The 27,394-nt window shown below is 33.0% G+C and overlaps 1 protein-coding gene across 1 annotated transcript; it reads left to right on the forward strand.

The window, feature by feature from the left end:
- The first annotated feature begins 3,312 nt into the window (after window positions 1–3,312).
- Window positions 3,313–7,988, forward strand: LOC148597503 (perlucin-like protein). The gene is made up of 4 exons (XM_088563617.1): window positions 3,313–3,443; window positions 4,040–4,133; window positions 5,109–5,215; window positions 7,412–7,988. The coding sequence occupies exons 1-4, from the start codon at window positions 3,423–3,425 to the stop codon at window positions 7,730–7,732; spliced, it is 543 nt and encodes a 180-aa protein (XP_088419743.1). The 5' UTR covers window positions 3,313–3,422; the 3' UTR covers window positions 7,733–7,988.
- The last annotated feature ends 19,406 nt before the right edge of the window (window positions 7,989–27,394 follow it).

Consider the following 27,394-nt stretch of genomic DNA (forward strand, 5'->3'; position numbering starts at 1 on the left):
AGAGTTATGTTTCATATCTTAGGCCTGCCTCCTTACGGCAAAGTAATTGTTGCATTGTTCATATAAGCAAACTGGATGAACAGTCGATTCCTCTGTTTTCTAACAGTTTAATGCAGTTTTACAGCTAAACTTCTCTACTTTCAGATATCTGTAGGAACATTGTATTGTGGAATTATGATGAAAACTGGTATCAACAGATGCAGTTTCAATAAAAATAAAAGACCATGAATTTTACGCTAGTTTTTGATCTTTCAAATTTCGTTTTAAAGACATAACAGGGTCAACATAAAATTATAGAACCCTTATTTAATCCATAATTAAGTCCAAATATCTGACAAAAAAGATATTACACCACCGAAGTAGCTGAACCTCAATAATTCTCACTTGGTACAGGCATTTATCCTCCTTCAATTAAATATACCGGTGGTGATTACATAGGTCATTTGTTAGCTTAGTAAGACATTACACATGCTTTCTTCCTTTGTATGAAATTTAAGTAAGTCATAATATCATACATGCATGTCAACGGTTTTTTTGGCCTCTGATAAGTCTTGTTTTCCACCTAAGTCTACTGTATATTACGCTAGATTGATTCATTAACAATAGCATAAATGTGATGAACTGATTTGAATAAAATCCAAGACGGGAAAGGAGTCATGGCTATCGCCACTATACGTCACCTAAGTTACATGATGTCTCCATAGATTGTCTACATCATTTCATACAAAAACCTCTTGGACTTCATCACATTAGAACCAAACGTTATTCTATACCTCTCACTGTACTACACTCCGTTTACCAAACAAGTCGTGATATTCCTCTTTCTGACCCCCTCATCATTTTACAGACTTGTTGCCATCATTTTGGATATCCACAGACTCTTCAAACCAGTTTGTGTGAAAAGTCAAGATGAAGAAAAACGATCATTTCTTCCAGTACCGTTTGTTAACAAAGGTATAGATGCAATTAATTTGGCTAACATTCTCCATCACAAAAACGTCACCAACAAAATTCCCCCACATTTCAAAGACAAATCCATACCAATTATTTCATATTCCTACACTTCACCCATTGCATCAAAAATTTTCAATTATAAAAGGCTATTGCAGAACCTCGAGATTGAGGACTTCAAGGCTAAACCATTTGACTCTTCTTGAAAAAAATTATCCATTCAAATATGGTCCTTCTGGTATTTGGGATTTGATACATCGCAACTACTCCAAAGACCTTGAGATAAAAGATACTACAGACACTGTAAAGTCAGCCTCGTATCTTGACCTACACTTAGAAATCGATGGTAAAGTAAAACTGTTGACCAAACTTTACGACAAACGTGATGACTTTTCATTCAGAATTGTCAACTATCCTTTCATCTGTGGCAACATCCCTTCAACACCTGCGTATGGAGTGTTCATATCACAATTCATACGTTATGCAAGAACTTGCCGAAATTACGCAGACATTTTGTATCGCGCTACAACTCTAACAAATAGGCTTCTGGAACAGGGCTATGTTGCTACAAGATTGACGTCATCACTACAAAAGTTTTATGGTCGTCATCATGAACTCGTGAATCGTTATGGTGTATCCATCTGCACCATGAAAACTGATTTATTCAATGGTTCCTAGTTTTCCTTTCCTCGTTTGTCTACCCTGGACTTGACTTTTTATGAGCAACTCGGCGGGTGTTTCTAGGAAAGTAGAGGACGCTTACCCTACCGGTGCACCAAGTCGATGCTCCCAGTTTTAGTGGAGTCCGAGTTTCCTTTTGTTTCTTTTTATGTTTTATTTTAGTTACTTTATGTTCTTTGTTGTGTATGCCTGTTTTCCATGTCTGGTCTTTGTCCCTGGATTGCATTCTTTTGATTACCGCCATAATCTTGGTTCCCTTGATTACTTTTCCATTATATACCTAGTTTGTCCTGCTCACTACTTAATGTACATTGAATACATTTTACAATGATATAAATCGTATCCATGTTGATGTTTTTTCTTCTGTTTGTCTCCGCTATTTTTTCTAGACTTCATAGCATTACTTTTATAGGGCTGAACTTCCTGCACGTGACCATGGTCCAATTTCTCCGGTTAAAATAACATTAAATTGCTCACGTATGCTAAGGTTTTACTACATGTTTCACATTAAATAACTAAGGTAGAAAACTGGCATGACCTTTCAGCTGATAAAGGATATGTGATGTGAATGAAAGTCGACATGCATATTCACGCAAATGTGTGAATTATCCTGAAGCGGAAATTCATAAAACTCTTTCAAAGAATAAACTCCAATAATCAATAAGGTCAATTTCATGAATTATAACTAAAGTTCTAATTGCTAATACGTTTGTAAAATAACTATCAATTTATATATATACTTATTGAAAAAAAGAAACTTTCAACGGGCATTAAAAACAAATAATTGCAGATATTTGCTTGAATCTTTTACTCAAAGTCAAGGTAATGGTGTAGATCATTTTTCAACAAAATTTGAAACTCTCTGAGATATATATATATATATATATATTTACCTAAAAACTGGGAAAAAACTCAGAAGGCGTGTCCAATTATATTTTAAAATGAAATAAAGTAACACCAAGTTCAGAAGCATGAAGTTACATACGTTGCCCTGATAGGTATATTCAATCTCTTGCATGTATTTATGATTCCTTTTATGTAGATACAAATGTACAACAAAGCAGAAATTTAATTTCGGACAGCAACGCAATTTACCAATAACGTTCATCGTAAAAACAACAACAACAACAACATATTAAATTGAAAATAAAAAAAAACCAGTCATGGAAAAACAGACACACACAACAAAAACCAAAAAAAAAAAAAAATAACAAAAAATACATATAAAGTAATAACAGTAAATGAGCAACTTGGACTCCACTAAATTCTGGCAGCATGGACCACGTGCACCGGTAAATAATCGTTTCAAATACTTTTGAAAGGGTCTAATAAAAATTAGATAATAAATCACCCTTGGTATAGTATTTTGGCATATTCACTAGGCTACGTTAATAAAGCATTACAAAGTGAAAAGGTCTTGCGAAATATATGATTGCGTACCGCAGACGTCCTGAATACTAGTAGACGATAATGTTTGTCTACATTGTGTATCATATTCCCGTATACACAAATTGTTTGCAATTTTTACTAAGTAGCATTAGATTCTGTTCAGGACTGCTTACATCTAAAATGTACTTATTAAGTACTTTTTCAAATGTAAAACTTGATTTGAAGATAAGCGATAGCTGTTACTAAGGTTTTAACATCTTCATCATTAACACGAAGACATATGTTACGTCCAATAACGTAATATTTTCCTATCTCTATATCGAATATTTTATTACTATCAGAAGATACATAAAACAGACATAAATGTCTAAGGCCGAATAGCTGTAATCAGGCGTTTGTCAATGCTGAAGACGAAAACTATGGTAAGTCAAATACAAACTTATTTCATTATCACAAGGGACAAAACCGTAATGCGTTTGAATTCTGGAGAATTTTAAAATTTGAGCAGCCTGAACACACAAAATATATTCTATGAGGTTAAGTTCTAAGTGAAACACATAGTATTCGAAAGAATTGGCAAAAATCATATATTTTTTGCCTACAAACACTCAATTTTACATCCACTAAATTATCTGTGCATACCGTTTTTCCTTGAATAAATTCTAAAAGGCTTAAGAATGATTTTAAATACATGAGCCCTTGACAGTGTGAATTGTTTCATGAAAGCAACATAGTAACCCTGTCATGATTTTGTTTACTATTTTGATAGTTGGCAATTTCTTTACTACCATTCGACAAGTGTGAATTGATTAGCTAAGGTAGTCATAAATACCTGTATCAGGTGTGCTTAATTGATTTGTACAATACATGTATGAAAAAACAAACAAACAAAAAAAAAACAACATAACAAAAACAAAAAACAAAACAAAACAAAAAAAAACAAAAAACAAAAAAAACAAAACAAAACAAAAACTATGCAATAAAAATAAAATTGTTTTGTTTTTTGTGTATATTGTAGGTTGTTCTTAAGTATGAACCATATTACATGATGCTAGCAATTTTAACATTTGCTATGATGAATCCTGTAGTTTCAAGCAATTCCCCACTAACAGGTAAGGTTGACTTCTCTGGTTGGGTGCTTCCTCGTACATATTCCTTTCTTTTGCTTTTCGTTTTAAATTTAATCAATGTCAGCATTTCACTTCTGTATAACACTCTGTATTGATTATGGTAAAATCATAACTAGCATTCTTTATCAGTGTTTGATTGTAAGAAAAGTGAAATCATAACGATCGTCATTATATCTTCAGATGAACGATTACAAAAAGTAACTGAGTTAGTTAATGTAATTTTTTAATCAAAAAGGATGGTAGTAAATATGTCTCTTTGCTAATCTAGAATGATTATCATTCCTCATGAAATTTGAAAAAAATAAATTCAGGCCAAAAACAATTTATCCTATATTTGTATCCCTTTTCGGTCTAGTTTTTATTCGCCTTCACCCGAAAAATTTTATTTTGACTTTTCCCTTTTGTCACTTGGCGGGTGTTTCTATAAAAGCAGAGGACGCTTACCCTACCGGTACACCTGGTCCATGCTCCCAGTTTTTAGTGGAATCCGAGTTGCTCATTTACTTTTGTTACTTTGTATGTATGATTTTAGTTACTTTATGTTCTTTGTTGTGTATATCTGTTTTCCATGTCTGGTCTTTGTCCCTGGAATACATTCTATTGATTACCGCTATAACCTTGGTTCCCTTGAATACTCCTTCCCCCACTTTACGTCAATTCCGTTCAAATTGACAGCATTTTTCACTTTAAGTGATAAATATATATATATAAAAATAGACAAACAACCCCTAATATTAAACATTAGTGGTTGATGTTTAAAAAATAAACTATTGCTATTTTAATTATATGCTAAACAGCTGTCACATCACAAGATATTATTTTTTTTCGAAATGTTTAAAAGTCTGAACCGCCTGTGTTTCCATGGTCGAAAGCTTGATCAAGTTTACAAACTGTTTTCGGCTTAATATAGAGCAAGTTTATTTATTGCATTTTTAAGCGACTTTAATAATGTTTCAGGAAGAAAAGAAAGGGACGCAACATCAAATTGTGAGGCTGGTTGGGAGAAACTAAGAGACCATTGCTATCTTAGAGGAAACGAAGAAATTTCTTGGACATCAGCTCGAGTAAGTCTGTAACTACATCCCCAGAATGGAATAAACGTGAAATTTACATATCCCCCTATTCAGCATCCTATCCATATCCTTTCAAAACTTTTAACTTCTATACTCACAACTGTCAAAGAGGGTCTGCAGTCTTACCAGAACAATTGTTACTCCCGTAGTGGTATTAACTCTATGTTGATCCTGAAAAATTCGAAAGATCTTTTGGAGACAATCATTGCAAAACTGTTATCTGAATATAATAGAATTAACACCTTTAATTTTTCAACAGTGTATACTTTTACTCATGCTCAGTTAAAATCCCGACATAAAAACATTATACATCGTCGTTTTTTCCAAAAAGATGGTACACCTAGATACAAATATATAGTTGTTGGTATAGATTCCTCATACTTTTTGAGAAACAATTCCAAATCATCTTTCAAATATACAGAGAAAGATGTTTACAAAATGCGGGAATTTTAATCGACAAAACATTTGTCCAGTGTGGTGGGCGTGTTTTTCAACAAACGGTAGACATTCCAATGGAACTAATTGTGATCCTTTACTTGCTGACCTATTCCTTCACTTTTATGATGCTGATTTTGTAGCTGATCTGATCCGAAAGGAAGAATATCGTTTAGCTAGGTCCTTTAATTTCAGTTTCCGTTATATAGATGATGTATTATGATTTGATACATCGCATCTACCCCAGGATAAAGGATACTACAGACACTGTGAAGTCAGCCTCATATCTTGACCTACACTTAAAAATCGATGGCAAAGGACAACTACTGACCAAACGTTACGACAAACGTGATGACTTTTCATTCAACATTGTCAATTTTCCTTTCATCTGTGGCAACATCCCTTCAGCACCTGCGTATGGCGTGTTCATATCACAACTAACACGTTATGCCAGAGCTTGCTGAAACTACGCAGACTTTTTGTATCGTGCTAGAAATCTAATCAATAGGCTTCTGGAACAGGGTTATGTTGCTACAAGATTGAAGTGATCTCTACAGAAGTTTTTATAGTCGTCATCATGAACTCGTGGATCGTTATGGTGTATCCATCTGCACCATGAAAACTGATTTATTCAACGTTTGTATACCCCAGACTTTTTATGAGCAACTCGGCGGGTGTTTCTAGGAAAGCAGAGGACGCTTACCCTACCGGTACACCTGGTCCATGCTCCCAGTTTTTAGTGGAGTTCGAGTTGCTAATTTGCTTTTGTTACTTTGCATGTATGATTTTATTTACTTTGTGTTCTTTGTTTTGTATGTCTGTTTTCCATATCTGGTCTTTGTCCCTGGATTTTATTCTTTTGGTAACCCTATAACCTTGGTTCTCTTGATTACTCTTTAATTATTTTAACATAATTTTCATATTGATTAATACAAGCTAATTCCCATCTTCCCATTCATATTCCTGTGCCAAATACACTACACCAACTTCCCCATTCCCCAAAAAACATAGAATGGAAAATTCTCACAAATAATGCATTACTTTATTGGCAGAGGAACATAGTCTACACTGGAAACGTACGCCCTACTTCAAATCAACATAACTGTTAAAACCAGGACAGGTCTCATCATTTTAGTATGTTATGTTATGTAAGAAGAAAATCAGGGCATACGTTTGATATGATTTTGCCACTTCGTTGATACATCAAAAAAGTTCCAAGTTTCATTTAAGTATTTATTTTTATTTTTTGTTTTCTTTTATTTATTGTTTATATCTTCTGTAATGTTTTGATTTCTGATTTTAAAAATTTTGACCGGTTGCAATTTTTGCTGCCTATTTTTTAGTTAAAATATCCTGGAAATAATGAACCGTAATGGAAGCGGGACGTTAGACGCGCTATAAAATTGGTTTAATGTACTTGGCGGTAGTTTCTAACATTTCCATTTATACAATCATATTGCATTTAGTTATACGGACTTTTCTTCCACTTTTTCCTTTGACTACTGTCTTAATTTTATCGGTTTGACAATTTTGTTATTATCACTCTTCCCGTTCATCAGCACCGTAAACATTTTAAGATAGGTCATCCCTTAGCAACTAGTAATATTTATAAAGAGATTGAGTTACGAGCCGGACAAAGCGGTGAATTATTTTCGTAAATTCAAGTTGATTGAAAAACCCGACAAAACAGCAGACCTCGTAATGTTAAAAAACTAGGGGAAATTTTAAGTTATCAAATCAAAGTTTTTGCAGGATAAATGTAAGGCGAAGGGCGCAGATCTGGTTTGGATCGAAGATAGCTATGAAAATAGTTGGGTTTCAGCACTTTGTGGGAAAAGTCCTAGATATAGAGTGGGTTATTGTTGGATAGGAGCTCAAGATAAAGATAATGTGTGGAAGTGGTGTTACAATAACGAAAATGTCGTATTCACTAATTGGTTAAGAGGACAACCAGATGGTGGCTTTTATGAACAATGTGCTGCTATGAATTATGGGTCGAACGTTGGAATGTGGCAAGACCATAAGTGTATATATACTTACAACTACATTTGTAAAAAACCGTACATATTATAATGTTTTTGAATTTTTTTTTGTGTCATTCCATAATGCAATATCATGTCAGCAAGTTCTATGCATTTGATATTTATATTTTATTTTGCTGATATGAAGTTATTATTCTTAGTTTATGTCGTGTTATTAATAAAAGGACGTATCTTCATCAATAAATTCATGCTTCTGACAAACATCTTTAACGAAAGGTACTAGAGAAAGTATAAAGTTTAATGATCCTTTTATGCATTTATTTTTTTTACTAACAATAAAGAATCCAACACAGTAAGTGCTATTATCTTTAAGAATTTGGGTGCGGGTAAAATATAGTTGAAGACATCATCATTGGAACGTTTGTATTCAGCATTTTACATCAATCTTATTAACTTGGATTCATTTTTTTTCTATTACAAACGGAAGCTTGAGAGGCTTTGGTGAAATTGAATGTGATACAAACATATCAATGATTTCACATGAGTTATGTCCCTTACCCTAGGTTTACCTCCTTAAGCACAAACTATATGTACAAATACATTAATATGTGGCAAAAAAAAAAAAACAAAACAAAACAAAACAAAACAAAAAAAACAAAAAAAACAAAAACAAAAACGAAAAAAAAAAACAAAAAAAACATTGTGATCCTTACCGAGTATCCGAGTTCCCTGTCGGTGTTGTCTTGGCAATACTCGTCATAGTTTGTACGTACTGTATTGCTTCCCCACAAATAAACATCCAACATCTGAACTTTAAACATGAAAATATCTTAATCATTCATAGGTAACTATTACAAATGTCAGATTGTCCATCTGTTTAATCACTTGAAAATGACAGTGCAAGATCAGAGCTACATATACTAGCCATAAAAAAGAAACATCACTATTGATTTTATTTAAAATCAGGAAATATATATTTTTATTTTCAAGTATCTGTAACATCTAACACATAAAAGAAACAATCAACAAATGATAAATCATGTTGCACGAAGAGATAAAAAGGTAAAGATAATCAAAAGAACAATGATTCTAGCAGAAATACAAAAAAATATCATTTTTCTTGTTGAAACCATGTGTTATAGTTGATTAAATCAATTATAAGTGTGCCCCCTTGTAGTATGAATTACAATGGTTAATCCTCGGCGCATAGAGGTAATTCAAATTTAGATAAATGCTTGTTGGATGTTATTCCACACCTCAAGTAATGTATATCGTACCTGCACTCAATTGTTGTGGATTACGTCTACTTACACGCCTCATCACGATCATTCCATAAATGTTCAATAGCTGACAAATCAGGAGACAGAACTGGCCTTGGCAGAATGTTCTGTTGCTGAAGTAAATTAACACAAACACGAGCAATAAGACATATCGCATTGCACTGTTGAAATATGTTACGATTTCCATGCCTAGCAATGAAAGGATGTAGGATGAGTCTTAGCATCTCATCTCGAAATCGTAGTCCTGTAAGGTGGCCTTCGACAATTTCCAGTTCTGTGCGTTCACAATGTGGAAGCCCTCACCATTGCCCACCACGAACAAATTGCTTGGATAGATTATGGGATATAAACGTCCTTGCCACAAACATACACCCCCTCTCGGTATATTCGGCGTAAACCGATCCAAAATTGTTTATATCTCATATTCTAACCAGGAATTGAAACAATCCTTAAGTGTAAGTATTTGTTTGAATCAGGCAAAATGGGAAAAATCAGAAACGTGCATATAAAACCCTACCGTTCCGACAATGTAATATCACTCAAAGATGCTTTCGCTATTTGAAAAGACCTTGAAATGTTCATTTTCAGTCCATGTTAATGAAATTGTATTTCGATGGTCCAGCATGATATGGAAGACCATGTTTCACCTACTGCCTGATTCTTGCATGAATTGATACTTAATTTTCAACATTATCATTCCTCATTAATAAGTTTTTATACCAATATAAAAAAAAACCTAATTCTAATTACCATATTGAGATTTGTTAATTTTGACGACTGTCATTCATGTTACATAATGAAATTTTAACAAAACAGATGAAAATGAAGGGAGGTCAATGCCAACATATAGCATTGATATATATATATATATATATATATATATATATATATATATATATATATATATATAGATAGAGATCTGATCCATAATAATAAAAATACATGTATTGATGCATGGAAATTACGTACATACACTATCATCCAAAGTAAGCACCTTAAATACCTCAAAGTAAGCACCTCTGCGAAGACATTTGTTAAATGTGAAGATGTTCAAGTTTGATAGTTTCTATGACAACAAATAATTTTTATATAAAATTCTATTTAGGTTATAATCAGTTAAAAACATGCTTGGCGTTTTATCGACGCAGTCGATATAGTTTCGCTTTTAACCATTTGACCCCTAAAGACGCTCTTCAACGGGAACGTAAGTCATCTAATCGCAATGCTGTTTCTCGATTGGCCAAATACTGATAAATTAGCGGCGTTCGAAAAAACTGTATAAAAAATTCAAATTGCGAGCCATTTGTTATTTCCTGAATGAAATGTAGAAAATTAAAGTAAACATGAATAAATTTTATTGCGTCGCCTTTCTTTTTAAAAACAGTCTTTGTTTATTTTAATGTTATTAAATACTGTATTCAGTTTCTATCTAATGTTCGTCCTGCCCCGTGCAGATCCGGAAGTCAAAAGAATAGGCCTGAAGCAGCGCTAAACTTGTCGTAAAAGGCTCGTAGAGCAATTGGGTTGTGTGTCCCATGAGGTGGAATGGGGTACCCCTGGCGTGTTACATGCTGGGGTTGACAGGCTATAATACGGAAAACCTGACCGCAAACCATAGTGGTGCACCGTGTTGGCAAAGATGCCATGTTCCTCGCATGTTAAAAAAACCCTACTGTGGTATTCTCCCGGAGTTGGAACCATAGGGGTCCGCCACAGGAGGCTACATTGCCCGACTCTACCCCTTTTCCCTATTTCCAGTGGCAATCAAATTTTGTCGACCCCATTATCCATGCGTCCCATCCTATTTGTCATTTCATCACCATTTCATGTTCATTTTATCATCCACTTCATGTTCATCGCCTGAGTATGGCTGAAATATTGCTGCTCGGGCGTTAAATCCCAACAGTCAGTCAATGTTCGTCCTGATTTTTATTGAATTAACAAATAATTTCCTGCAAACTTCGTCGGTTTTTGAAGGTCGATAGCTCTGCTACGAAATCAATGAGTGTCATTATGGCCTTGAATCATCAAGAAGAAAACATTATCTTTGTGACAGTGACATGCAATTACCCTTAATGGAAATAAACGTCACAGCGATCAATCGAAGGAGTCCATTTAATTGTTGGAGATGTGTTTCATCGACTCATGAAATATCACATGTAAAACAAATTTTCCAATGATAGTTGCGTATTACAATGGAAAACACAGTAAATATACTTATACTGCATTAGTTTGTTATATATCTTGTCACCGTTTAGGAAGATAATTTTACTGTGCATTATTGAGATCGATGACTAGTACTTGTAAATGTTTGTTGACTGATATTTTTCTTAGCTAAATATTTAATATATTTCTTAGCTAAATATTTAAAACAGTTCGACTGAATGGTTTTAAATTGTGTGACTTCTGTTTAAATAGAAGTAGATTTCGTGTTTTGATGGCTCGTTTGTTCTAGTTTTGACATACATTTTTTAAGTGTAATAACTATTTGAAGTGAATCTTCTTATGATGAGATTTCAGTCTATTTCTATATCAATGTTCAATGGTTGTGAAGTATGGTATTTTGAGTCTGGACCAACTGTGTCGCGAATATGTTTATTTTTTATTCATCTTAAGACGATCGATTAAAATATTATGTGTACTTGCTAAGCTTATATTTATTTTTTATAATATGATGAGCAGTCTTCCTAATTAAAAAAAATGCATGATAGAAAAGTTTTAGGAAATTCCGAATAATTTAAATTCATTCTTTTATTAACAATGAATACAATTTTATTCAATGAAGTTATCAGGCACATTTACATATATCACAACCTTTGCCATTTTTCTCGAATCCATTTGGACATTGCATCATGCACATGAACTCTGGACATTCTAAAAAAAAAGAGCAACAGAAGTGTTATGTTACAGAAATAACCATCGGCCAAAATGTTACAGAAATAATCGTTGACCAAAATGTTTGAAAAATACAATAAAATAAAAAAAATAAAATGAAAAAATGAAAATAAATTGTATAGAAATAAACACTGCATCACACACACAAACAATTTAAGTAGACAGAAAGTTCAGTTAGCATTATAAAACAGTAATCAAACAGTCACAATAGAACTGATTTGAACGTTTGGAACTTTGTTTACTTATTAAATATTTTCACGAACAATACATGTGCCGTAATGGAAAAACAAATGTTGATTCTAAATATTTTACCTTCTTCAGGAAAAAACAACTTTTTAAACATTAAATACTCGTGATTTTTGAAGTTTTACACGTACAATTTCATACGATAAAAATGACAGAGATCGACCGACACTTACTATTATATGTGACTTCCATTTAATTGTTTTCGTTCTTGCTGAAAGTTCAGTTACTTATTAATACCTTTTTTTACTTTGGTTATAACAAAACGAGAGATCGTTATCCTTATAGTTTTTTTTAATATGCTATCATTACATTTTCTAAAATAAAGATAATGAATGTTAACTTACCATTACATTCACAAATTTCGCATCCACCAACTCGTTTGAACCCATTTGGACATTTCATTCTACATCCCGAGTTAGGGCATCCTACAAACACACAATTTGTTTAAAAATGATTTATATATAAAACGACTTCTAATTAATCATTACAGGCCTACTCTTACTATATACTTTTTTTATGTTTCCAGTATTTAACAGTACAAAATAGTGTTTGATCATGACTATTGACAAATACCAACAAAATGATAAACCAATCCAAAGGATGTTACTGATAACTAATCTGAATTCATTACGTTTGCTTGATATTAAAGTAATTAGATTATTTAATGCAAGTATAATACACGATCCCCGTTCTTCTGTTGAAAGGCCCCATTACTCAGAAACAAAAATCGTAAATAAACGAAAACTAATGAGACTTTCTCTCCATAGACACAAGAAATGTCCAAAACATTACCGAATTCCCGCAAAAGTTTATTTGTAGTTGTATAGGGTTTGCTTGGAAAGGCAGATGAGAGTGTATTGTGACAGCGTCCCCAATTCCACATACCAGACCCCGATTTGAATTCCCCACTTCAAAATCACGTTTGATGCATATATATAATACATTCTTTACACGAGGTTTCCCAGAAATTTCATTTTCTCCCAATTATCTAGGACTACAATGTCAGTTTATAACATATTTCACAGAAAATTTCATGCTTGACAAATAAAAAAAATAAATAAATAAAAAATAAAAAAGTCGCCAGAAACAGTTCAAGACTACATACATGTACTACAAAACTTTGTACGCATAAAGGACTAAATGCAAGTAATGCAGTAGATCGAGAACGCATCGATTTAGGTTTTCTTCTCCTTAACCCCCTCCTCCCTTGGCAGAGTCTGAAATGAAATTCGAAAAAAAAAACTGATATGGCGATTATATATAAAGCCAGATTTCCCTTCACCACTTCCCATACAAAATACATAATATGTGTAGAAGCTTTACGCTATTCACATGATACATTCGTCAGAATGACGGTGGTATAGAAAATTTAGATAATATTAAATACTTACTAGGGGGAGATGTGGCCTGCAAATGCGAGTAACGAGTTAAAAGCATGTAAAATTATTTGAGAAATAAACGATAAGAATGTATATATCTTTTAAAACAAAAAAAATGGGTGTTGCGAATTTCTAGAGGAAGGCCCAAAAAAGTTTAGTTTTAATCAATTATTTCTTCTCTAGTAATCATACTAATTATGAATAAATGGAGTTTGCATTTCCTATTTACGGTTTGGAATGTAAGGCAGTTGACTATTGGTTCTATATGTCAAGCTTGTTGATTGGTTGTGATTTTGTGACATTGGTAGTTTCATATACTTTAGATATTTTTAAAAATTCAAAATGTAAAAAAGGTAGTTCCTCCTAATTTTCATAAGGAAAACGTGCTAGTTTTCAGATAGAAATTCGTAGCTAAAGCACTAGCATCTAATACGTTTATCTCTAAACAATTGTCAAAAAGATATTCAATGTCCCTCCCTGTAAGAATCGGGGAGTGGCCGACGAAATCCACCATTTTGAAGATTTCATTGACTACTTACACAATTAGAATCAATGAAATAAGACAAGATTATCCATATCATTTTGGTAAATTGAGTGTAAATTTCATTGAAATGCACCGAATGAAAATTTCAATGGCAGATATTTCTGTCAAAATTATATTGCCAAATAGGTGGGGTTTTGACATGCATGTTTCTGATTTTCCCATTTGGTCTGATTTAAATAATATTTACACTTAACATGATAATCACTGAATAAAATACATTTGGCTAAACTTACCTCTATGGCTACAATGAACAGAACAACGGCAAGAATGAAAACCTTCATTGTCACAATGCTGAGTAAACTAATGATAAAACACGTTCTCCTTTATATACACGGAGTTGACAGATTGTCGCTATTTTGAATAAAATTAAAATTTGTTTGGAAAAGAAATTTGCCTTTAGCGACTCACATTTGAATAGGGATATATAAAGTATGCAAATAAAGAACTGTAAATGACCTCTGAACATGTGGTCACTGGTTGGATAAATAAACATGTCTATTTTTATAAGTATTTACATTTTGGTTTTGCAGAAGATATTTTGCAAAAAGGGATATTAGAACTAATAAAGTATTAATATCTCACATATGGTGTACAATTATCGGAAAGTAGGGTACTAAAAGTCATTATATAAAACTAATTATATTTTGATCACAGAGTTTGACGTCTGGTCTCTTCATTTACTCCATCGCATTAACAAAATCAGTTGGTCAATGTTTATTGAAAATTCTTATTTTCTATTACCCGTTTCGGATGACCAATTAGTATTGTTGATAATATAAACTGTTAAAAAGTATTATACTGATAAATATATTTTTAATCATATATGTATTCCATGAATTGAAAGTTTAGTGTGTCTGGCACATGCTCCAATAGGAACTTTTTACAATCCATGTACATGTTCAGAAAGAGGACAATCTAGATAACAGTACAGGAGTGAATTAGAATTCGCACTTAATGGATACATCGAATCCATGTAAGTCTTTTTTGTGTTTGTTGAATATATTTCTACACAGAAAACTATTGTTACGGACTTATAACTATTTCATGCTAAACATATGTTAATTGTAGAGTATATATAATTTATAATAAATTTACAAATCATAATTTTAAAAGAAAATATATAACAACAAATACTCGAACGCGTACTGTTTAATCTGTCATGAAAATAAGTTTATACACCCAATAAAGACGAAATAGTGCCTGTGTAGTATTTGGGTATACATAACAAATAATCATCTTCGAACTGGATTTCCCTTTCAAATATAAATAGCACTTTCATTCGAGCTTTATACTAATGACGAGATTGTAACAAGGAAATATTACTATAAAATACTAACAAGCATCTAAGGGCTGTATTGTTTATTTGGCCAATTGATTTAAGACCTTAAGTGGAGTTTTTGTTCTTTGGTTTTTTTTATATTGAAGTTAAAGAAATCAAAAATATTTCAAGCCACACATTTATTTTAGAATTGGCAATTTCATGTAGATTGTTGTTGAGAAGTGAATCAGTAAAATCATAGTGATATATCGTAAGATTTCAGTTCTTAATAATATACTTTATGTGCTTACTTTTTCCGAGAAGGCTGACAGAAATTGATTTATTACAATGTCTATGAACTCGTGGATCGTTATGGTGTATCTATCTGCACCATGAAAACTGATTTATTCAATGGGTCATAGCTTTCCCTTCCTCGTTTGTCTACACCGGACTTGACGTTTTATGAGCAACTCGGCGGGTGTTCCTAGAAAAGCAGAGGACGCTTACCCTACCGGTGCACTTTGTCCATGCTCCCAGCTTTTAGTGGGGTCCGAGTTGCTCGTTTGCTTTTTTTACTTTGTATGTATGATTTCAGTTGCTTTATATTCTTTGTTGTGTATGTCTGTTTTCCATGTCTGGTCTTTGTCCCTGGATTACATTCTTTTGATTACCGCTATAACCTTGGTTCCCTTGAATACCCCTAAATTAGTTAGTTATATGCAATTCATTCAACATACACACATGTTATTTCAATCAAGTCTAATGAAAATATAATAACAGTTGTCAAAAGTATGTAAACCCGTCAGCACTTTTTACCATGTGTTAGTTTACACATGACGTTTATTAAACTTGTGATATGGATTATCTCAGAAGCTGTTTTACAAAGTTCAAATTTATTAGTTAAAGGTCAGCCCTGTACGAATCAGGCAGTTAGTGAAACATGGTATAAAAATAAACATCATTTGATAGTGTAATTTGACTATTTGCACCATCAGTATCAAGGAAAAACAGACAAGTCTTTTTCAAATAAAGAAAGCCTCTTTGGGTGCAATAATTGTCAGATCGGTGGGGTTTTGACATGCATGTTTCTTACAAACATTTACACTGAAAGAACAAAACAGTTTTTTGCTTTAATACAAACACTAACGTGAACATTATCAGCATATGAGGAATTACTTTCAAATTAATTCCATGGATCGGTCATACTTCGGATAGTATGTCAAAATTATTCTGTAAAATTAAAATTATTTATTACAAGATATCGGTTCAATTTCAATAACTAGATTTCCTATATTTTTTTAAGGAGGGGATGTCAGACAAAAGTTTAGAAGTGCTTTGATGGACTTTCTTTTTTTACTGTAAAAATATATCATTGGTAAAAAGGCGTCATTTTATTCTTACCCAAAGTTCATAAACAATTATCAAATAAAAAATATTGAACTTTGGACAGGAAGTCATGTATCATATGGCGCAATATTTTTAATGGTAATCTGGCGTAACTACGCATACTTTTTGTATCGCGCTAGGCTTCTTGAAATAAGGCTTCTGGAACAGAGTAATGTTACGACAAGATTGAAGTAATCACTATAGAATTTTTGTGGTCGCCACCATGAACTCGTGGATCGTTACGGTGTTTCCATCTGCTCCATGAAAATGATTTGTTCAGCGTGTCATAGTTTTCCTTTCGTCTTTCGTCTACCCCGGACTTGACTTTTTATGAGCAATTCGGTGTGATTTCTAGAAAGGCAGAGGACGCTAACCCTAAAAGTGCACCTGATCAATGCTTCCAGGTTATTGTGGTGTTCGAGTTGCTCTTTTTCTTTTATTAATTTATATGAATTATTTTTAGTTGTTTTATGTTCTTTGTTGTGTATGTCCGCTTTCCATGTCTGTAGCCATTTTCACAAAAAAACTTAAGAGTAAAATAAGTCGCTAGTTATTACGTCACAAAACTTTGATAGACTGTGATGTCATAATTTACGACAACTTTTACACCAACGATTTTTTAAAGAACTACAGGTATTTGTCACTGAACTACTTTTTTTTTTATTCCCGCTATAACCTTGGTTTCCTTTCATGCTCTTTATGACTTCATCGTCATAACTGAACATCACACGTATGGAACACGTGGGAATGGAAGAGTAATCATGGGAACCAAGGGTATAGCGGTAATAAAAAAATATAATCCAGGAACAAAGACCAGACATGGAAAACAGACATACACAATAGAGAACATATAGTAACTAAAATCATACATACACAGTAACAAAAGCAAAAGAGCAACTCAGACTCAACTAGAAACACGGATAAAAAAACAATATACTGAAAAACAGTATTAACTGCAGTCGATTATGCATATAAATTATGGCAGTGAGTTAGAGACTTTATAATGCGGGTGATTACCTGGCTAGAATTTCAGATTTGCAGTATGATAGATTTGTATCATTTCAAAGCAACACCCTTGAACAAACGTGTGTGAATGATCATAAGTTATATTTATTCAGAGAGTATGGACCGTGCTCGATTGCTAATTAAAACTTCGAAACATCATGCAATGCCCGGCAGACAATTGATTTGAACGCTGGGTCAAACAGGAGTTTAACCTACGGTAAATTATTATGGTTTTATCTACTGCTTTAAAAATCGATATGTATGATTTTCTTTTTGTTTTATGGTCATTAATTGGTAAACAGGAAAACTAGTGCGGAAATGACAATGACCAAAGGCTAGCGTTCAATTCATACGATTTATTATTATTTTTTTTTTTCAAAACTGCATCTATGGATACTGGCTTTCATGCAAACTGTACCTTGCTCCTATACATGTTTGAAAGTAGAGAAGCTTAGTTGTTAATGTGCACAATATTATCAAAGGGGGGTTTTCCTGTAATGTTTAAAAAGTTTGTGTATTTACACCCTATAGGCTCCAAATTAAATTTACGTCATAAGCCGAATTGTATCCATGAAGGTCGGTTTTCCACAGGCAAACTGGTTACTGCGTAGTCTTGCAAAAATTTGATACAACTCAAATATTTATTTAGATTCATTAATTTGAAAGTCTGCAAAGTGTTTTCATTTCAATATAGGTATGCAATCGTCGACAGTTATAGTCGTCCGGTTTTCCTACGTCTATATCGAATGTAATTTTCACACATCTTTCAGCTTATAAGTTATTATTAGTATTAGAAATTATTATTAATTATTATTTTGAGTTTTGTTAAACTGGTATTTTTTTTTGTGATCCCGACATTGTTCAAAGATCTTTCCTTGTTTGTAATTCGGCTTTGTTATGTTCTATTTCACAACATTTATGATGATGATCAATCTCTTTGACATAATCTACATACTGGCTGCATTGCATAATCAAATGGCTCTAACAGAAGTTTACATCTTCTCATTTAATTATTACCTGTAACAGTTGTTCTTAAACTCGATCCAACTCTCTTCACATTCTGATATAGCTCTTTCTTTCCTGCCTATAATTGCAGCAGTCTAAATAGTTGATTATTTTCCTAGTTAACATACAAACACATCCCATTTTGAAGTCTGCTAAATTTTACCTCATCGTTTCATTTTATGCGTTTAACAATTGTTAACGTAACCCTCCCTTTCCTTTGGGAGAGGGCTTTTATAAATTGAAAAAAAAATCAAATCCCTTTGCACTATATGCAATGAAATATGTTCAGTTCCCTTACAAAATTGTTTTATATGTGCAGAGGAAATATCTACTTGTTTTCATATACAAGAAACAATGCTTTGAAATGTATAGAATTTCACTAAATAAATGCATCTGTATAACAAAACATTAAACTAGTTTATATCTCACCTGTATGAGCCATTTCTTGAGAACAACATCTATCAACACGAGTAGAAAGAAACGGTCAAAATAAAAGAGCATTGTCTATACTTAAAAGCCTTAAAATGTAATCCGTGATTAAATGTAAATTTAAACTAATATCTACTGGTATCTACCTCATTATATACACTACTCATGACAACATCTATTCTTCTCTTTACATATTTTTCTGTTGTGACATGTTAACTTCTTGAGATGTTGAGGTTTCCCACACGTACGACAAAACCCTAATCAAGCGCACGATATACGAACACTTCTATCGTGCTTTTAAACGAAAGCTCCCGCTACCATCGTAAGTTTAAACTCACGGCAAACAAACCCTCCCAACGTGCGTTAAAATGCACGATGAACGAACGCTCAAAGCATGCGTTGAAGCGCATGATGCACGAACACTCAAGCTCAAGGCGTGCGTTTAAACGTATGATAGACAAATGATGAAAAACATATTAACAAATATCAATGAAAAAGTCAAAATCGAAAATAGAACTAATGAAAATACAAAGCAAAAATACTAGCAAAAAAAAAATAAATAAATAAATAATAATAATAACAAAATAATTTAATATATATATAATATTTAACATATATTTTTAAATGGCGTAAGAAAAACGAATGTCTGTTAATAATTACCCGACCGTTCCACATTTCAGTTGACTGTAATTCAAATGTTTAATAGCAACAAAAGATAAAAGCTATTGAAAAGGATAATCACAGAAAGTAATTCATAATGAGACAAACTGTTCAAAAACATGTAAACATCATGATTGTCAATGCTACAAACATACACACCGTGTAACAGTTAATCATGCCATTGTGTTTATAATGCATGTAATGGTAAGAGAGAACAATGATCTTCAAGTTAAAGTATTTATTTTATAGTTCCGTACTTTAAAAGAGTATTCATAGGAACCAAGGTTATAGCGGTAATCAAAAGAATGTAATCCAGGGACAAAGACCAGACATGAAAAACAGACATACACAACAAAGAACATAAAGTAACTAAAATCATACATACAAAGTAACAAAAGTAAATGAGCAACTCGGACTCCACTAAAAACTGGGAGTATGGACAAGGTGCACCGGTAGGACAAGTGTCCTCTGCTTTTCGAGAAACACCCGCCGTCAAGTCTGGGGAAGACAAACGAGGGAAGGAAAACTATGACCCGTTGAATAAATTATTTTTCATTGTGCTGATGGATACACCATAACTATGATATGCTTCTTTAAAATGTATAAACAAATGCAACAATTATTAGGCACATAAAACTAAAAAGGTGAAGAAAAACAATCAAATAAATTATGTTATTAATTTTTTTTAGTAGAAATAATAAAAATAAACAGTTTTAATAACAAATATAATAGCAAAACAAGCACTACATCACCAAAAGGGTGCTAAAACAGTGTGGATTAAAATGGATTTAAGTTCACATAAAATTCCAATACAGTGATTCATGGTGTTAAAAAAAACCCAAACAAAAACAAAAACAAAATACAAACAAACGAACGATGCTTGTTTTCAGTCTTTATATGCTACACATTCATGTAACGATAATCATGTCTGCAATCAGATCTGCACTTTATAGACTCCCACTAAAGTCAACTAAATGAAACCAAATCAAGAACGATAACTTTTGCAAAGTGCACACTTCATGTACAGTATATATAATGTTTTATCTCAAAGGCGCAAACGAAAAACTAAATCTGGTTATGCGATCAGTAAAGGTTTCTGAACAAGAAATAAAACTGAATTGAATTCGGTGTTTTTTTGCATACATGAAACACCTTCTGTCAGATCTTCATAAAGACTGCTACTTATGTGTTGTCATTGATCACGATGATTTCAAATCAAATGTAGCATCATTTCAACATTGTCTTTGAAGTACAACGTAAAGGCAGACAAAATGATTTTGATCATTCCGTTTCTACACCTGTGCCACTTAGTCAATACTATTTGAGATTCATTATTTTAATTGTGATATTTATCTCTTAAATTTTGCGTAATAAAGTGGACATTTGAAGAAAATATGTTGCACGTTTTATTATTACAATAAGAAACCTTACATATTAGTTTTGACTTTGAGCTAGTATGCAAAAAATAAATGCAGGACAATTTGAAAAAGAACAATATGTATAAATAATAATCATGTGACTTACTCTTAAATTAGTGATGCCATCATTGTCTTGTGGATTATTATATCAATTAGTTTAAAACGAATCATAGGATATTTTATTGAATTTTATTTATTATCACAAAACGAAATTTTAGGTTACGGAGAAATCATTATAACGTGGATGGACAGACGGACGATCATTGGTATACAATTTGGACCCGTCTTTGCTTAAAATCAAATGTATCAATATATGCACTTTTACAAGCTCAGCTTGAACAAAATGAATGATCAGTTATATGGTTTATTCAACGGGTCATGGTTTTCCTTTCCTCGTTTGTCTACCCCGGACTTGAATTTTTATGAGCAACTCGGCGGGTGTTTCTTGAAAAGCAGAGGACGCTTACCCTACCGGTGCACCTGGTCATGCTCCCAGGTTTTAGTGGAGTTCGAGTTGCTCATGTGCTTTTATTACTTTGTATGTATAATTTTAGTTACTTTATGTTCTTTGTTGTGTATGTCGGTTTTCCATGTCTGGTCTTTGTCCCCGTATTACACTCTTTTGATTGTCACAATGACCTTGGTTCCCTTGATTAATCTTTCAAATATTTAAATTTAGAATTTGTATTTTTCGTACTATAAAATAATCTTAAAATGAGATGTAGTAGTAAAACATAACTTAATTACTATACAAATATTAAATGGGTATGTTCACATTAATCCTGCATAAAGCCCACGTACAGCCGTATTTGGTTGAGGAAATATGTTTTGGCCCTCAGACTTTATACAGGATTAATATTGAAATACACATTGTCTGACAACATCATCAAGTTATCAGAGGAGTTTGAATCAATGAGTGTTTAAAACTATTCTTGATACACATTTACTCTTGACAGCATTCAAACCTTTTTTCAAATTTAAATGTTTATATTATGACTCCACTATTAATATTTGTTCAAAAAAACAATGAAAATAGATTGATCATTTTTCTTGGTGCTAGCGACATCATATGCACAGTAGAAGACGACGAATCGTTGTACGGAGTTGGTGAGAAGAGAAAGTATAGTTAATTATTTTCAATGGAAACTAACTAAAGCTATTTTGTCTGTCAAATAGCGTTTGGTTACTTTAATTTAGTTTCGAGATAAGAAAAGCTGGCCAGTCTGTTAATTATCTTTAATTTGTTATGTCTGTAGATTCGAGATTTATTTCTTTACAGCTGTCTGTAATTTTTAAAGTTTTTATTACTCTAACTGTCACGTGTTTAGAGGTCAATTAATTTATCATTGAAGTGAGATAATAAGTAAATAGTGATGGTCAATACAATGTGTATCGGATGGAATAGGAAAATTGGAATCGAAGTTTGTAGATGCAAGTTCGTTTGGTCTCATTAAATTATTGGTCAATTGCATATCGACACATCGTATCGTAATCGTATTCGAAAATTATCATTGAATTTTTATGTAAAATGCGGGTGTATATTTTATTCAATTCAAGTAGAATAGAACTTGTGTGTTTGTTTCCATAATAAAAAACCTCTGGGTAACACAGCAAACACATTTGTAAGCAGAACATGGTTATGATTGGAAATATTGACAATGGGTAATTTTGATGTAGAAACTGCGGATAAGGTAATCGTTGAAACAGACGAAAGTTACATAAAAATTGAGGACTTGCAGAAAAACTAGATACAGGCTTTTGCAAGTAATACAGGAATCCGCTTATCAAGCAGAGGTTAAAAAAACTGCCGGATATGTAACATGACGCTGAGGAAAATGGAATGGAAGCAATGGACGTACTTTTAATGAATAGACTATTTGTTCTTCAGAAAGATCAAGTGCTAAATCAAGAGTATCTATTGCATCTTATAGAATGCTGAGTCAATTGATGAATAGATCAATACTACGGAAAACAGAAGTGTCGAATACAGAGAGTCTTAAAGTAGAGAAATTGGTCAAGACACGTGGGCGCAACTAAAGTACATTTCAATACCAGTAATTTTTCGGTGATAAACGGACTTACAAATCGTGGAAAGCAGCATTTATGCCATTTGTGAATCAAGCGCTAGCGACTTAAGAATACAAACTGAAACAATTGCAGCAATATTTAAGCGTTGAAAGTGATAGAAAATCTTGGATATTCGGAGACGGTATACGAAGCAGCAACAGAGTGACTTGAGCAAAATATGTAGGAAAAGGCGTCAAATTTGGCGGCATTTAGAACATTTTGAGAACTTACAACCGATAAGATCTGCAAATACTAGATATCAAGCAATTTGCAGGTTTGATTGACTTGCTGTGATAAACTTGAGGACTTGAGGAGCTAGGTAATGGAAGTCCTTAGAAACTGCAGATTAAAGACTGGACCGTGATGAAGCAGTGGCAAAGTAATACACGAACATTATGGAAATGTAAGTTGAAAAAGGCTACATTTGAAAAGTCGACACAGATATTATTACAAAAGGTAAATGGTATTTGCCTCATTTCTCCGTAATTCACTCTGAGAAAAAAGCAACACAAATAAGAATCGTATTCGATGCTTCAGCTAAATGTCAAGGTGTATCGTTAGATGATTAAATTCACCAAGTTCCTAAATTACAAAGAAGACTATTTGATGTGTTATTTCGATTTAGAATGCAGCCAGTCGCAATGTGTGTGATCTAGCGGAAATATATCTGAGGGTTCATACACCTGAAAATAATTTGCCGTATCATCGATTTTGTGGTGGTCAATGAATACCGATCAAATCAGACAAGAATGAATTCAATTCTGTTGTTTTTGGAGTTTATTCATCGCCGTTTCAAGCTTCATTTGTTACTATAAATCACGCCGAAATGTGTGAAATTGTCTATCTGTGAGCGACTGAACCAGTGCTAAAATTTACGTACATGGATAATATGTTCGAATTCTCCGAGATAAGAAAATAAAAATTAGCAAAATTCCATTGTTATTTGATCCATTGGAATTAATAATGCCTTTCACTATTAGAAGTAAAATGTTACTATAAGATATGTTGTTATCTTGATATAAGTGGGATGATAATTTAGATGGGGAATTAATGTGCAAAGCAATGTCATGGTTTAGTGAATTGAAATATTTGAAAAAAGTCAAAAGTCCTAGATGTTTACAAGTAATTGATCAAAATGAAGAAATCGATAGTTCATGTACTCACGTATTCGTTGATACATCCAAAAAATGGATACGATGCAGTCACGTACATTCGACATGTGCATAAAATTGGGTTGATATCGACATAATTCGTTACTACAGAATCCGAAGTTACTCCGTTGACTTCTGTTAGTAGTTCTCGACTCGAGCTTATTGTGGCTATATTGGGATTAAGACTAGCGCATTCGAGTGTTAGTGCACATGGATTACAAGCCGACAAAATGTTATTTTGGTCAGATAGTACAAACGCACTTTGGTGAATACGTGGTCGAAAAAGAGATTATACACCGTTCGTAGCAAATATAATTTGAGTAATTCAGAGAGGTTAAAATCCCCTGCAGTGGCGATATGTGCAAACAAACTTACATTAGGTGGATTACGATTCGGAAGGTCGAACCTCAAAAAACTTGAACATGACTGTTTGTGGTGGAATGGTCTGGATTTCCTTCTAATTTATGAAGATTCTTGGCTGTTAATTGTGTAAACAGAGAACGCAAAAGTCGTCAAACATTGGATATTTCATTTGTAAATCAGTAACTCTAAATTCTATTAATCATGTAATTGCATAGACATTCCGTTTTTAAAACCATCTAGATACTAATATTCGAACTGGATTATATTTTTAGTGTTCGTGCGTGGGTCAATAGGTTTATCGGGATCTGTAGAATAACAAAGCTTTTTTAGTGTTCGTGCGTGGGTCAATAGGTTTATCGGGATCTGTAGACTAACAAAGCTTTTGCGATGAATATGAACTTTACCTAAAGATGAAATCAATGAATCCGAAGCAGAAATTATTTGTTACATACAACGAGACGAATTTTATGATGATTACCGTGCAAAAGTAAGAGACAAACAGTTATCGACCAGCAGTAAACTGTCTAATTTGAATCCAAAACTAGATGAAAATGGACTCATGTTGTGTGATTAACGACTTGTATATGTAGACTTCCACCATATGACACAATGTATCCAATTACATTGCCAACACAAAGCTATGTGACAAACTCATTGTTAAACATTACCACGAAAAAGGTAACCATGTAAGTAAAACTAATCATACATTATCGACGATGTCTGAAAAGTTCTGGATTATTTCTGGTTGCCAAAATATAAGACAGTGTGAGAATAAGTGTTACGAGTGTCGAAGAAAAAAGGCAAAAGCTCGACAGCAATTATGGTTCCATTATTAGACATTATATTTAAATCTCCGTTAAAAGTGTTAAAAAAAAACAGTTGATAATGCATGATCTTTTATTGTTTTGCAAGGCAAAGGAAAGCGTCGCCAAAAACGTTATTTGTGTATTATCACATGTTGAACTTCAACGGCCGTTCATCTCGAACTTGCGTATGGACTAGATACTAATAGTGAATCGTAGAGGACTGGACTAGATACTAATGGTGAATCGTAGAGGACTTCATATTGAGGTGCTATCCGATATCGTGATCTTCGGGAGTTACTTAGTTAGACAAAAAAAAAAAAATATATATATATATATAAACGATTCAGTATGTAATCATGGGATTATTTGACATTTAAATCCGCCACTCCCTCCCCAACCGGTCTATATTTCGGTGGAGTTCTTGAGACTAAGTAAAATGTGCTAAACGAGCTATTTTTGCAATACTTGGAAATGCAGATGTTATTGATGAAGAACTTCTAACTGCATTTGCTGATGCTGAATCTTTGTTGAACTCAAGACCGTTATCTTATCAGTCAGATAATCCAACAGACGATGTACCGAATCATTTTCTACATGGATAATTAGACGGACTATTTGCTCCAGAATCGGAAGATGAAAAGGACTATAATCCAAAGAGAAGATGCGTAGTGTTCAAGGACTTGTTCGACACTTTTTCAATCGTTGGTTTCGTGAGTTGTTACCAGCTCTGAAAAAGGAAAAAAAAAACAAAAAACATCGAAATGGACAAAAAACGTTCAAAGACTTGAAAGTTAATGATATTGTACTCGTAATGAATGAAACATTTCGAGAGGAAATTGGCCGTTAGGTAGAAAAATAGTGGTGTTTCCTGAAAAAGATGGACACGTGAGAGTTAAGAAAGTGAGATTAGGGGGATACATTTTTAGTGAGGCCGTTATCTAAGTTATGTCGTTTGGAACTCTATTATTAATTACTATCGACTTATCGAGAAACTAAGTGTCTTAAAGACGATAGTAAATGAATTGTCAATTATTTAGTTGCTTTTTGTTGTATGATGTTAATTGAATTCATATGTGTATTATTTGGCATTGTTGATTGCTAGATTAAATCGTAAAGGGAGAGAAACGGTGTGAAGAGGAAAGTATTGTTGATTGCTAGATTAAATCGTAAAGGGAGAGAAATGGCATGAAGAGAAAAGTTTTTACGAATTATGTTCAGTTGAAATTAACTAAAGTCATTTTGTCTTTAAAATAGAGTTTGGTTTCTTTAATTTAGTTCAGAGATAAGAACAGCTGGTCAGTCTATTAATTATCTTTAATTTGTTATGTCCGTAGATTCAAGGTTAATTTGTTTACTGATAACACATGCAGCTGTCTGCAGTATCCAAAGTTTTGAGATTTTTTTACACTAACAGTCCAGTGTTCAGGGCAATTAATTTGTTACCATTGAAGTGAGATAATCAGTGAAAGGTGATGGTCAGTTCCGTGTGTACTGGGTGGAGTGGTAAACTTGTAATGGAAATATATCGATTCAAGTTCGTTTGGTCTGACTTAATTGTTAGTCAAGTGCATAATCGTATTCGAAAATCGTCATGGAATTGTAATGTGGAAAGTGGAAATGTATATTTTATTCAATACAAGTGGAAAAAAACTTGTGTGTTTATTTCTTTAATAAAGAAAACCTCTAGGTAACATAGTATGTAAACAGGAGTTATAGTGTTTGAAGTTTGAACGCCACATGCATTAAATTTGACGAAAATGGTGTACAATTGCTGTTTGATGTATTTAAAGCAACATGCTTTGAATATGGCGAAGAGATACTATTGGTATATGATGATACCCTTTAATACATTTTTGATTTA

Source organism: Perna viridis, chromosome 15 (genome assembly GCF_037379345.1).
Source record: "Perna viridis isolate PV_CMFRI_1.1 ecotype Kerala chromosome 15, ASM3737934v1, whole genome shotgun sequence".
NCBI lineage: Eukaryota > Metazoa > Mollusca > Bivalvia > Mytilida > Mytilidae > Perna > Perna viridis.

Excerpts from the sequence above, each read along its gene's own strand:
- LOC148597503 (XM_088563617.1), top strand. The coding sequence starts at position 3,423 with ATGCTGAAGACGAAAACTATG. Across the intron at positions 3,444-4,039 it reads TGCTGAAGACGAAAACTATG|GTTGTTCTTAAGTATGAACC; the intron begins GTAAGTCAAATA and ends TGTATATTGTAG. Across the intron at positions 5,216-7,411 it reads TTTCTTGGACATCAGCTCGA|GATAAATGTAAGGCGAAGGG; the intron begins GTAAGTCTGTAA and ends AAGTTTTTGCAG.